This window comes from Sycon ciliatum, chromosome 5 (assembly GCF_964019385.1).
Source record: "Sycon ciliatum chromosome 5, ocSycCili1.1, whole genome shotgun sequence".
Classification (NCBI taxonomy): domain Eukaryota; kingdom Metazoa; phylum Porifera; class Calcarea; order Leucosolenida; family Sycettidae; genus Sycon; species Sycon ciliatum.
The window spans coordinates 33,866,425-33,880,775 of NC_088647.1; the positions used below are offsets into that span (position 1 = coordinate 33,866,425).

At 47.4% G+C, this 14,351-nt stretch overlaps 1 protein-coding gene across 2 annotated transcripts in view; it reads right to left on the minus strand.

The window, feature by feature from the left end:
- LOC135818418 (uncharacterized) overlaps positions 1–14,351 on the minus strand; it is a 106,124-nt gene that overhangs the window by 48,805 nt on the left and 42,968 nt on the right. For both annotated transcript variants that reach the window (XM_065331789.1, XM_065331790.1), the window contains exons 13-16: positions 11,276–11,377; positions 4,142–4,243; positions 3,607–3,705; positions 2,917–3,015 (exon numbers count right to left, since the gene is read on the minus strand). In XM_065331789.1, the coding sequence (XP_065187861.1) occupies positions 2,917–3,015; positions 3,607–3,705; positions 4,142–4,243; positions 11,276–11,377 (402 nt within the window). The remainder of the gene's footprint in view (positions 1–2,916; positions 3,016–3,606; positions 3,706–4,141; positions 4,244–11,275; positions 11,378–14,351) is intronic.

Genomic DNA, 14,351 nt, shown 5'->3' on the forward strand with positions numbered 1-14,351 from the left:
AATAAATCATTATGATACTCATGTGTGCTAGTGGTAATCTAATGAAGCGATGATATGTTAGCAAGAGAGAGAGAGAGAGAGCAAGAGAGCATGAAAAAAAAAAAAAAGGGTTAGGATATAAAGTCTTTCTGATCAATCAATGTGGTAAGATAGACTAAGCATTTAGCAGATTCAAGTCCAGTGAATTGTCCGGTAGGGTGTCAGGGAGAGACGCTGCCGCCGCCACCGTTGTGTCAAACGCAATGTCAGCAGTCACGTTGTCAGCAGTGCTCCACTTCTTGAGGAATGCAATCACCAGTCGAGTCAATTCAGTCTCGGGAAGGTCTTGCACGGTGTCGTGATCCCTTTCACAAAGCCGTGAGTCTACAAACATCAGGGGGATTGCCGAAAGCCATGCCTTGAATTCGCACTTCTCCCTGTTGAAAGATATAGTGGAAGGATGCAGATAGAGCTGACACTCTTCGTTCATCGGGAAGTTGGGCACACCCTTGGTTGGCTTGAGATACAAAGCAGTCACACTCTTCCCTTGGTACATTGCAGGGAAGATGTTACTCCGTATCCTGTTGATATGTGGAGATCTCACGGCACGTCTCAAAGGTGTTGAGGTCTTCAGGAAGAATTGAATGAGATCGTCTTGTGAAGCCTGGACGTACAGCTTAAGTTGACCAAAGCGTCCTTCACATACCGTGCCATTGACAAGCATGCCCGGTAAATCACCGCGCGTATAGTAGAAATCGGTGCCAGGAGCAACATGATAGTCGTGGGCGGTCTTGCTGTACATTGCTTGAACACACTCTGCTGCCCCATCCGTAATAATGGTGGCGACACCTGGTAGTATGGTAGGACGAGGAGATGGCATCTTGATCTTAGGCAGAGGCTCCAGATTCGGATTACGGCTAGCACGTCGCTTGTAGAGACCGGGTTTCTTTATCGTCTTGATAGCGAACGGGTCAATACCCAAACAGTCCACAACATCTTCACCAGCAACAACAGCATCAGTGGCCATCATGATATCAGTCACGAGAGATCCAGTGAGATCCAGAGGGAGAGAGAGAGAGAGAAGGCTTGAGCAACGAAACAACAAAGGCAGTTGTGAGTGAATGGAGGACTGTGCTTGCACATATATACCCTTTTGACCGCCGCAGAGTTTGAAATAACATCCTATGGGAGGTGACGACCTTGGAGAACACGGTGAAATTGTTCAAGAATCAACCAATCAGAGGACACGGTGAGCAGATGATAAGATTTAACCAATCACAGCACGACTTGCACTTGACCTGTCGGAACATGTCTCGGTCATGACTGAACGTGTCTCGACCATGTCTCAGAACAGGTTCCCGAGAGTGTAAATCTCCAACGCATTGCTAACATTGATGACGTACTGCAGTCTTGGTAAATTGATAGAGTATGTTGGCAAGATCAGGTGGGAGAGAGGTCACGTGATCTACTAAATAATCCAGACTGTAGTCATGCCAACAATAGGCATCTATTAGAAGATGCATCATGGACAGGTCTGCAGGTGACATCAAGGACAAATTAACTTTCAGAGTGTTCAGCTGTCTAGCGGACAGAGGACCCTTGATGTGTTCCATGAGATGTAGAAGAAACATCAGTGGAAAACATGATGGAAGAGGTTGTGTAATGCGGCTGCTTCTCAACCATGATACATTACTGCGCGGTAAAGAAGAACGCAGTGTGCGCACTGCATCATGATCCTCATGAAGTATACACGATAATGCTATTGCATAGTTCATGCTTTTATAGCTGCTGGACTTCTTCATTGCTTGCAGTGCCTCTTGAACAGGGTGAAACTGTGCATGCGGTAAAGTGAAGTCGATCTTGTTGAGAAAATGTACAAGATGACGATTCACACCTTGAATGCGATCGGAATCCGTGTAGGTCTTTATGCTAGTACAACGCTCTCTCCACTTTACCTCGGGCATGTAAATGTCAGCCATTACCAATCCACACTGAGAACAAACTCTATGACCAGCATGCTCAACTTGTTCTTCACGATGATAACACACTTCTTCACTTTCCTCTATCTCCTTCTTCTTCTTCTTCTTCTTTTCATCCAGCGCACATTGCTTCTTTGAACGTACATAAGCATACAGGATCTCAAATTCAGAATCCATTTTCACTGCACCACAACAACTTGAAACTGACTGGATCATCATTCAAGAACACACCTTTTATACTTACATAATCATGACACCATATTACCTTATTGTTTAGGGTAGAGCATAACACCCCAATACATATTTTCAATAATACCCCCTTTTTTTTTTTTGAGGTAGGGGCACCCCCTGGCACATATTTTTATCCGCAAAAAAACCGGGCCAAAAATAATTTTCACCGCAAAAATGGGGTACTATTAGTACCCCATTTTCAATAATACCCCATTTTTTGGGACCCGGGCGCCCCCTGTCCCAGAACCCGCTCGTCCCTTCCTACTCACACACACACACACACACACACACACACTGCTCTGGGAAAGACACCACACTAAATCCCTAGAATAGCATGTCAGCTCATGACTTACAGGAATCAAGCATTGCAAGCTAAAGAGCAACAGTCACAGCATCTCATCTAAGCACTGAGGGTTGTATGCCGCTCAAACACGTACGGCATTCCACATTCCAGGGGTGTCGGAAGTTATTTTATGGTGGTACGATTAGCAACTTGAAGTACAATTTTCTTGTGGGGTTGGGATGGCTCCACTGAAGTGTTTTCAACATTTAGAGCCCAGACCAGTCAGCGGCATGTCAGCCCAGACCAGTCAGCGGCATGTCAGCCCAGACCAGTCAGCGGCATGTCATTGTTTCTCGGGGTGCCTGGGGCGAAGAGTGGTACGGTCAATACCATGGTGTCCATAGCGTGTGCGACGTGGCCCCTGCATTCTCCTCAGAGACTAACCTGACTTCGGCTAAGGTGCTGCCACATACAGTCCAACATGACGCCAACACTGTCTGTATTGTTGTAAGCCACAGCAGCCTCTAGCGCTGTCCTATCAACCTACATCAGTACAGGAAACAAAACAAGAGTACACCTGTACTAGAAGCTGAAAGTCCTGGAAATCCACAGGCAAGAAAGTAGTGGTGACTGCAGTTAGGAGACACGGAAGATTTCTAGTAACTTCACCGCGGCTATCAGGCATCCTATTTTTCGGCTGCACACCCTCCTGGGTACTGTAGTCGACAAATGCTCGGCCCATTCAAAATTCGGCCTCCAGGGCTAAAACAATTTCAGCCGCATCACATGTTCGGCCTGTACTGCTGCCTCCTGTATACACTGTCATACTGGACCTTGCAAAACTTATTTTCGGCTGCAACAGATTTCCGGCCAAACATGACCAGGCCGAAAATATTCGAAAATAAATACGCGCCGAATATTTGCTGACTTTAATACAGTACTCTAGCCCAGTCGTGGTCTAGCCATTGGGAACGTTGTGGGTAGAGACTAACATGCCACTCGCTGGCTTGCACAACAAGTGGGTATACAGTACATGTAAAAGGTAAAGAATAATTTTAAAGGTGCTGTATTAAAAACGGCTAGCATGCACCTTCCATGTTGAAAGCTATCATAGTGTGAGAGTATTGCACTCACCTCGTCAGTAGCCATGAAGTTTGCTACTGCTGCAGTCAGTGGGGGGATAACGTTGGGATGATTTCGATCACAAGCCAAATGCAGCGGCGTATAGCCGTTCTTGATCAGAGAAACACAGGAAAATAGTGAACGTCAATGGCCAGGAGTGTTCATCATCATAATCAGCGTCAGCACCGTCATCGCCGTCGCTATAGTTACCGCTCTTCTCTTTGTAAACCCGTTTGAGTTGACGCGGCTCCGGATTTCCTGGCACCACCCGTCTCAGTATGTGTGCATAGTCATTTGCTTGGCCTCGATCTAGCATCGAGGACGTTGCACACCAACTGTGCACTGTCACAGTCTCGTAACATAGTGCTGCCAATTCAGTCAAAATCGGGCTTTCAAAAGCCAGCGGAACTATTTCAGATAAATAGACAGAAAACTGTATTCTGCCCCGGAATGTTGCATGATAGTAATCTTGGGCGAAAATCCTGACAACTTCCCCTACGGCTTGGTGCGAACATGAGACCCCACGATCTCTCCTTAGTGCACTCACCGCTGCTTTCCAAGTAGCTTGTTCCTTGCTCCTTTCTAGCAAGTACTTGACGGTGTTCAGCTGTCCCATGAACGCAGCACCGTGGAGTGGTGTGAAGCCACCCTGATCGTGAGCACATTCAAGTGGACACACACACACAAACACACACACAAACACACACACACACACACACACACACACACACACACACATACATACACTTGCACTGTACAAGCAGAAAGTTTTCGTCGGTCAATAATTTCGTCCAACTCCAAAGGAAGGGAGTTCGTCCGGTTGAAAATTTCGTCGATGGATCATAAGAGTGTATGGAAATTATTATTATTATTATATGCATTTCCGCGGCAATGTCAGCCGCACAATGGCAACCCACATATTCGCATATGTCGGAAATAGAATGCTCTGCCAAAAACATAAATCAAATGACATCAGATATATCCGTTCTGTGCAATCCAGTCAAGGGGAACATACGACGGCACAGAGTCCTCTCCACCCTGCACGGTCCCTTGCCAGGATCCGGAGGCGCTGCAAGTCACCAAGCGACACAAGCCTTTCATGATCCGTTCCCGCCAGGTCTCCCGACAGCTTCGTGACAATTGTGACACGTGGGCGTCCTCGCCAGGTCTTCTCATCGTGCGTGAAATACGCCGCCATTGCCAATGATGCTGGGGTGTCCTCTGGCAAGCGGAGAATGTGACCAAAGAGTTGCCACCGCAGACGCTTGAGAATGCTGGTGATTGGCTCAGCTTTGCACCTGGCGTACAAAGAGACACTCGTCATCTTCTGAGGCCAACTAATGCCAAGGAGTGATCGCAGTTGCTGACGGTGGAAGGAATCGAGACTCTGCTCCAAAGCCAACGTCAAGCCCCATGTTCCGCCGTTGTAGGTCAGTACTGGTATGACAAACGCCTGATAGAGCCTCAGGCGCAGCTTCTCACTAATAAGCTCTCGTCGACACCATACAACAAAGACTGACCTGAAAGCTGCTGTTGCGAGCTGCTTCCTTCTGATCACGTCTTGTTCATCACCCAGAAGTGACCCAAGCTAACGTGTCTTTCTCCAGATTTCCGCTAGACGATCCCCTTCTCTGCGTAGTGTTGTTTGCTCAGTTTTCTCTTCGTTCACTTTGAGATGCCATTCTCTGAGGACCTCAATTATGCTCGGGCTGATACTGTCCAACCATGTCCGTGAGCTGCTCAGAAAATCCGTATCATCTGCATAGATAACTTCCCCAGGCAAGAGATCATCAGCTGGCGGCCTGGGAGGTAACGTGGCCCTGAGATCACGTCGCGCTGATTCCAAGTAAATGACAAAAAGAACTGGAGATAGGCAGTCGCCCTGTGGGGTGCCGATCGTGGTCTCAAACTCCGATGACTGCTGCTTACACACGAGCACAGATAGGCTTGTATTGGAAAGAAGCACTCGGATAAGTCGGACTTCATCCTCCTTCACGATGCCATTGACCACCGTGAGCAGCTTCTCTCTCGATATTGTGTCGAATGCCTTGCTCATATCTATTCCGTGTATCTCGATGGTGGCATGGTACTTCTGGGTGATAGCGGCTAGCCAGCGATGCGTCCAGACTGCATCAGCCGTGGATCTGCCAGGACGGAAGCCACTATGGGATGCACTCAGATAGCTGTCCACTGCTGGCTGGATGCGTCGCAGTGTAAGGAGAGAAAGGGCCTTTCTGGTTGAATTCAGCAGCACAATAGGATTTCCGGGAGGTCCCTTCTTTTTGTTTGGCTTCGGCAGGGGTATTAACATGCCTTGTCCGAGTTCAATTGGATGATGCGTCTCAAACATGCAATTCAGGCATTGAGCCAGCGCTTGGGCCAGCGTCTCACCTCCGTACTTTAAACATTCTGCATTAACCCCATCGCGTCCACAGGCTCTGTTGTTGTTGAGTTTCTTGATGCACGAATACATTTCATGAGCTGTAATCGGGTTTTGAAGAGATCGGGGATCTCCATGAAACGGGAGGACCGGTGAAGCATCAGGCCGGTTAAACTGTGTATTGAAGTGGGATCTGATGATGTCAAGGGACTCAGTAGTGTTACCTACAAGTCTACCTTTGTCATCCTCCACCACCAGCTGCTGGGCACGTTTCCTCGTCATTAGAGCAACTGCCTTGAACATCTTTGCTCCGTCCTTCAGTTTCTCAACTTCCTCAGCCATTGCGTCCAGTCTCCTTTCCGCATCCCTCTTGCATCTCTGTCTAATTTCATGTTGAACCCCGTTGCGATCTTGCTTAAGCCTTGACCTTTTATCTCCATCCGGGGCGTTGATCCAGCTCAACCTGAGCTCCTTCTGATATTTTGACAGCTTCTCAATTTCGGGATCATTCGATTGTTTTCTTGTCTTGGTTCTCTTTACTTGACCGACAGTGCTGTGTGTGGTTTCTTTAACAGCTGTCACGATGTCATTGTAGACTTCGTCACATGGCCTGGCATCGTCACAGACGGGAGGTATGATGGAGGACAGCCTCTCTTGGTACCGTTTCTGCATTGCTTTGTCCTCCACGAGTAAACTGACATTCAGCGCGAGTCCTGTGGATGCGGTGCTGTGTCTTGCACTTGACGGCTGACATGCTCCAAGAACACCGTAAATCCTGGCTAGATCCAAATCCGCAACAACAAGCTTGTGGTCGGTGCTGATCTCCATTCCTCCGTAGCTCCGGCAATTTTGCAGCATTCTCTTGTGGGATGAACGGCACACAATGAACAGTAAAACCTGTGACTAGCGACCACCCCTTGGTGCCAGCAAAAGCGGTCTTTAGTAGCAGGTGGTCTTTAGTTAGAGGTTTGCACCGCGTGACCATATGTGGATCCCATTATATGATATGTATGTCAAAATGCAGCTAATACAATTCCCCAGGACTTGCGCAATGTCATTCTTATTTCAGGTCAAACAACACTTGGAGAGAAAGACGGAGAGATGGAGAGAGACAGAGAGAGAGAGAAGATAAATTTTTTGCAGACTTCAAATTCAGCTGCTACTTCTGAAGCCAGGAGTCAAACGTTCCCTGGGAAGTTTCGTTTTGCGCTGGGCTTCAAATTTGTTCATGCGATCAATCGTACCGACTGTCCTTGTTGTGACTTCTCGATTGCTTGAACGCGATCCTTCAGCATCAGGACCTTGCGGTGCTGCTTTGTTTCTGGATTCCTTGATGCCATCGTCGATTCATCTGTATGACTGGGGTGACAGAGCCGCCCAGTCTTTGTTTCTCCTCCGAGTAGTAACATCGATCAGAGAGCGCTTTCAATGCGCTCTCCAAGACGTTTCCTATCATGTTTATTCTTGACAGCGCTTGAAATTTTGACAGGTGTAGTGCAGTCCACACCGACTCCACAGACAAAATTACCTGCGTTCATTTGTTCAGCTGTAGTATCGAAAGATTCCTTTCAGGACCATGGCAAATCAGCAAAATTTCAAGAAGGAGCTTCGAGCAACATTTGATTTCCTACATCGCGGTCGCTAGTTACGGGTCAAAAATTGTCTTTGGGACAGGAAAAGGCGGTCGCTGTTTGCGTTCAGCAGGTAGTCGCTAGTCACAGTGCATTTTGAATGTGAGACCTTCCGTGCCTGGCGAAGTGGTCGGTAGTACCAGGCTGGTCGCTAGTCACGGTGGTCTTTAGTTACAGGTTTTACTGTAATCAATTTGGTTGAATATAGGCACTGTTTTCCCAGACGCCACGTCTCTTCGCCATCAAGTCCACGTGGTTTTGTGCCTAGCAGCATGCTGGAAAGTGGTATTGGCCAGGTACAGGCCATTGCTGTCACAGTAGTCCACAAGTGACTGTCCAATCACATTACGAATTCCTCTGCCATGACTCCCCACAGCAGTCTCGCCCGGTCTTCTGACTCCAGCTTTAGCATTGAAGTCTCCGGCAATGTAGAGCAGTGTGTAGCCTCTGACCTGCTCGTATGCAGTCGACAATGCTGAGTAAAATTTGTCTAGCTCGTCTGCTGACTGTGAGCATTTTGAGCTTGTTGGCGCGTACACGTTGATAACGGCGAAGGAGAAGTTTGCCCTCTCTGGCTTGTTGTCAGCATTCTGACATGAGTGAAGAGTAAGTACCGCAACTCGGTCGGAAATTTGCCAGAAACGGTGAATCTTCGCAGCATAGGATGACGATATTGCGAAACCTAGGCCGTAGTGTCGACATTCCGGCAGAAAACAGATCTGCCGATACCCGCCTCTCTCAATATCTAACCCGGCCACGAGCTTCGTCTCCTGTAAGCAGCAAATGTTGATTTTGTACGACGATAATCCTCTGCTGAGCGCGTCCTGTTTGGACTTCGCCGAAATTCCTCTAACATTCAGGGTGGCAATTCGAAATGGCGTTGAAGAACGCCGCTTGTCACTCTTCATTTGCTCTCAATATCTAACCCGGCCACGAGCCTCGTCTCCTTTAATTTAAGCAGCACTGAAACGTTGATTTTGTACGACGATAATCCTCTGCTGAGCGCGTCCTGTTTGGACTTAGCCGAAATTCCTCTAACATTCAGGGTGGCGAAATGGCATTGAAGAACGCCGCTTGTCACTCTACATTCGATGTCTTAGTCTATTTCCGATAAATACATGCCTCTCCAAAGAGAGAGAGAAAGCGTAACCTTCCTCATCCAAACTGCAAAAGCTTGACAAATCGACATTAGTCCGGCATTTAATTTAATCGAAAAGCTCCTTGGACGAAAAAAATTCAACGGGTTCGCGTACCGGGCAGGTCAAGAACAAGGAGTCGTACAACTCCCTGGTCAAGAACCACCTTTCCTCTTCCGAAAAAGACCAAATTAAATTCCAGATGAATATTTCCATTTATACAGTACTTGTACTTGTTGCTCACTTGTTGCTCACTTGTTGCTCACTTGTTGCTCACTGCCAAAACTGGTCACGTGGGTCTCCCCGGGAGAGGGGAGAGAGACTCAAAAGGAATCTTGGAAAGATGACTCAATTGGCTATTGAACCGTCCAACGGCCGACACCCCCTGAAATCCCCAAAACTCTGGGTGGCCGGGACTGGAAAATGATCCCATTTATGGGCTCACCACACCTCAGTAAGTGGGTGAGGACAAGGTGCAGAAAAAGGATTGACGGCATCAGGGTATCCGTCCCGGGATCCAACTGCAGTTACCCCTGCCCCCAGTGAAGGTAATACTTGCTACTAGTGTGGGTGGCTAAATCAGAGTGGATCTGATACAAGCTTCACTAGCACCATGATTACACAAGAGTTAATCTAGCCAGAAGTAGTCCATGGTTAACAGGTATGTATACTTCAAATAGAAAGTATATGAACCCTGAAACCAACAAAGGTGGTAGGTACAACATTACACCTTCAAGCAGCCGAGCCCGTTGGCAACAGACCCAACACTATCCGGCATAAGTGTACCTACCAACCAAACTAGCTGGCACACATACACACACACACACACACACACACACACACACACACACACACACACACACACACACACACACACATGCCCGAATGCACATAAACGCATGTGTACATGCAGAACACACATTTTGTAAAATTGTAATGATCCTCCATCACCTTCTACTCGTCTCTCTCTGTCTCTCTCTCTCTATCTATCTATCTATCTATCTCTCTATCTCTCTCTCTATTTATCTATCTATCTATCTATCTCTCTATCTCTCTCTCTCTCTCTCCCTCCCCATCCCTCATCTTCAATTCCCTCTGAACTACCAGGCGCGTGCGCCAGTGCCCTTCAAGGGGAAGGGGGGGTTGCGGGGACCTCCCCCGGGAAAAATTTCAAAAAATGAAGCAAAACCCTGCATTTTGAGCGAAAAGGGGGGGGGGGGGTTCCGGGCACCCAGGAACCCATACGGGGCACGCGCCTGACTACCCCCTTCCCAGTTACTTCCTTGCTGTCGAGCACTGTTACCTTGGGGTCTTGAAATATCAAATATTAATTTGCCAATAAAAGGCAACGGCAACAGCAGCAGAAGAAGCAGCAGCAGCACAAACAAGAAAAAGAACAAGGGGACAGCAGCAACAACAACAATAGCCACCGCTGCCAACAGGGGCAACAACAGAAACAGTGACGGTGATGCCCAGGCGCGTACGCAGGGGGGGGGTTTCCCGTTGCCCAGAAACCCCCCAAATGTTCCAAACGAGCAACATTTTTGGGCACATTTTGGTAGGGCGTGCTATTGATCTGACCGGAATGCAAACTTCAACAGATCGTAACTCAGTCAAATCTGGCTCAATTCCAACGATCCAAATATCCAGGTGGAATAGAAAACTCTCAGCTATCGGTAGAAACAATTCGCGAAGCGCTGCGAGCAATGGTGCTTAAGATATAGCATTCGTAAGTTGAGCCGCGATCTCAGCAATTTCCAAAGCGCGCAGTGCGACTTGAGTATCGAGAATTTGAGACTATTCGTCACATTGACTTGCTCAAATTTGCAGGGGCTTCACTTTGACTTGTGATATTCTCAAGAGTAAACAGCAAAACAATCGAAACTCTGCGATCGAGAAAAACGAAATCGCTGGAGCAGGATGCGTTTGGGCCTTTGGGGCATTTTTGCACCGTTGCTGCACTCTAGCGCTGGATACAGGTACAGTGCAGCAGTGTAGCAGCCGGTCCGCGTCCACGTGGCCGGACCAATGCCAAAAGTGCCCAGAATGCAGGATTTTGAACCGTAATTTAAAAAATTTCCCGGGGACACCCCGGACCACCCCCAACGGCGGTGCTAAGCGCCTGCAGTGTCCTGGCTATCATCGTCGACCTCATTCTCTTTCTCTCGTGGATACCATTCCACTTCCAGGAAGCCCAAGATTATGATGATTGAGTGAGTAGAACTGAAGTTATGATCCAAGGAACGCGACTTTTGAATTTTTTAAAGGGTTTAAAAAACACATTGTAATTCGGTTGGAAACCCCCCTAGAGGTGACCCTGCGTACGCGCCTGATGCCAGTGTTGTACACATCTCTAAGTAAACAAGTCAGTTGGCCTTTTGGTGCGTGGCGCGGTCGCGCAAGAGGGGGGGGGGGGTAGTTCGTCCCTTTTAGCTGACGGCAACAGCAGTGAGAACTGGAAACCTATGCATGAATAAATCCAAGCATTCCACCCCTCCCTCCTCATCATATAGCTGACCAGTCCGGCAACTCACTTGTGTACGGAATGACACTTGTTTGACATTGATGTCCAGTAGACACTCGGTGACGTCACGGAACCCCTCCCGTGCTGCATAGTAGATAGGTGTTCTGTTACGCTGCACATACAGTCATACACACACACACACACACACACACACACACACACACACATATATACACACACACACACAGGCACACACACACACACACATATACACACACACACACACACACACAGGCACACACCTTTGACCTTTGACGCCCATCGCCGGAGGCAGAAGCCATAGCAACTTGTGCTGGGATTGCACCATTCAACAGCTTGCAAGGCTGAAGAATTGACCGTCACTATTCAGCCTGGTCCACACCATACAGCTATTTGAAGTGACTTTTTCTGGCCAGTGAATCCCTATTTTTGGTCTTTTCATTTTTTTTTCCTGCACAGGCGCACGCACATCACACCACATACTCCGGCATGCACTGGCTGTTGGTAACCACCCAGGAGAATGAAAGAAAAGTCAAGAAGAGTCTGAGAAAGAGAAGAAAGACCATAATCGTCGGGAATTGAATCCGCAACCTATCGATTGAAAATCGCTGCACATACCACTGCACCATATGGGACACACACACACACACACACACACACACACACACACACACACACACACACACTTGTACTTGGACGTGTTGCTCACTGCCAAAACTGGTCACGTGGGTCCCCCCGGGAGAGCCGGGAAGAGAGACTCAAAAGGAATCCTGGAAAGATGACTCAATTGGCTATTGAACCGCCCAATGGCCGACACCCCCTGAAATCCCCAAAACTCTAGGGCAAGTTTTACTCTGCCCCCCCCCCCCCCCCTCCCTAGCTCGGTTCTCCTGCACCTGACAGCAGCACTGTATGGTTGTTCAAATACATGACGAATGTCTTGTATCACATTGTCATTGTCTCCTGAGGCCCGGCACCTGACAGCACCTTTAGTAATATGTTGTTCAAGTACATAATTTCTACACTTGTATCACATTTTCTCCTGGTGACTGGGTAGAGCAAGAAACTGGAGGACTCGTATCACCATCATCATCACAAGACCATAGCCCTTGCCGTCGGGGCATCACAGAGCAAGTATGAACAAGCGAGCGCCATAAAAATCGATCGCGTGCAGCAGCGAGCAGGGACTGTACATCAAGTGCAGTCCATGAAATAATATTATCAAGCCATGACATTCTAGGTCCGCCTCGGCCACGACCTCCAGCAACACAACCCTGAAGAACAGTCAATGACAAACAGCCAGAACGAACAATATGACCAAAAAATTGCAATTTCCTTTTACGAACAGAAACAATAAGTGGGACTTGTTTGTGAATACTATTTATTTCCTCTCTAACAGACACATTCGTCCGGTGATCAGTGAACGGAATCCTGATTGAAGGCGTCGATAGCTTCTCATTTCGAAAGCCTCGATCTTTTCACAATTTCAGCAGTTTTAAAAGGTCCAAGACTGGCAAGCATAAAGGAGTATGGATAAAACAATAGCATTGAGTAGACGTGATTTCGAGCCGATACTGATGTTTCTATCCCTCCAGATTGGACTTGTATACTAGTAGACACATTCCACCATGGGCTTTTTGTTGTGTGTGTGGGGAACCTCTGGAGTGATGATGCAGGCTGTCAGCACTCTCATTCTCGGAGCACTCTGACCTTCCTTCAATGATCCTCCTGTGCATAAAGTGGGTTCACATCTTGGTCATGTGACTAACTTTGTATAAGCGGCGCGGAGACAATAACTTTATCATGGCAATCAGCAGAATCAGCGAAGCGGACATTGGACGTAGCAATTCAACAATAATAAAACGAGGATAACAAAATTTCCTAACGAGTTAAATGTCATTAAACTTAGACTATTCTCTTAGAATTCACACACACATACACCCACCCACATACCCATGCACGTACTCCTTACACTTCACCCACTCTGAGCCTCACATTGTTATTATTTCTCACCTCCTCGTCATATTCTTTTGTCTTCGCCCACCCCTGTTATTAGTTCACACTTCTCTAGTCTTTCGCACTTCACCTTTGCCCGTGGAGTGGCGCACCCAGCACCGCACTACATTTGCTAAGCACCTTCAGACCATGCTAAAAGAAGTATTTTGATCTTCTTTTCAGCAAACGCCCTCATTGATCTGCACCGCCTGTATTGTATAACTGTGTTTACTGCGTTCCTAGTTTAAATTCGTTTTTAAAAACATCTCTTTAATTCTTGCATTATCCCATTATGACCATGCTTAAAGACTTCTTTTCAGAAGTATTTTGATCTTCTTTTCAGCAAACGGCTTCATTGATCTGCACCGCCTGTATTGTATAACTGTGTTTACTGCTAACTGCTGCTTTATTGTTCCAAGTATAAGTTTAGTTTAATTAAACATCTCTTATTATTACACAAGAGAGAGTTTGGAAGCTTTGTCACAACTCCGAGTTTCACGTACTTCAGTATCTCTACGATCATCAGGCAACTGATGGATCCAAAACGGGCAGCCAGAACATAAGGGGGAGCAAGGTGGGAAATTCCGAGGGGTGTCATAGGCGACGCGTATCATAGCGCAAGAGTCAGGTACAGGCGTGAAGTTGCCAAGTCTTCAGACTTGGGGCTATGCAGCAGTAGTTCCGGCATGAATGATATAGAATAGAGCTGGGGGCAGATGCCAAATCCACACATGCCCACACCACAACACAAACATACACCCACACTCTCTCCCTTTTCTCACATACACATACACTCACACGCGCGTCCGCACACACATTCTCTAAATCTCTCTCTCTCTCACACAAACACACACACACATTCATTCTCTATATCTCACACATGCACACGCACACACACATTCATTCTCTATATCACACACACACACACACACACACACGCATTCTCCAAATCTCACACACACATTCTCTAAATCTTACATACACACACACACATTCTCCAAATCTCACACAAACATTCTGTCTCTCTCTCTCTCTCTCTCTCTCTCACACACACACACACACACACACACACACACACAAACGGCCACAATACCCATCCTTTCATTCTCACA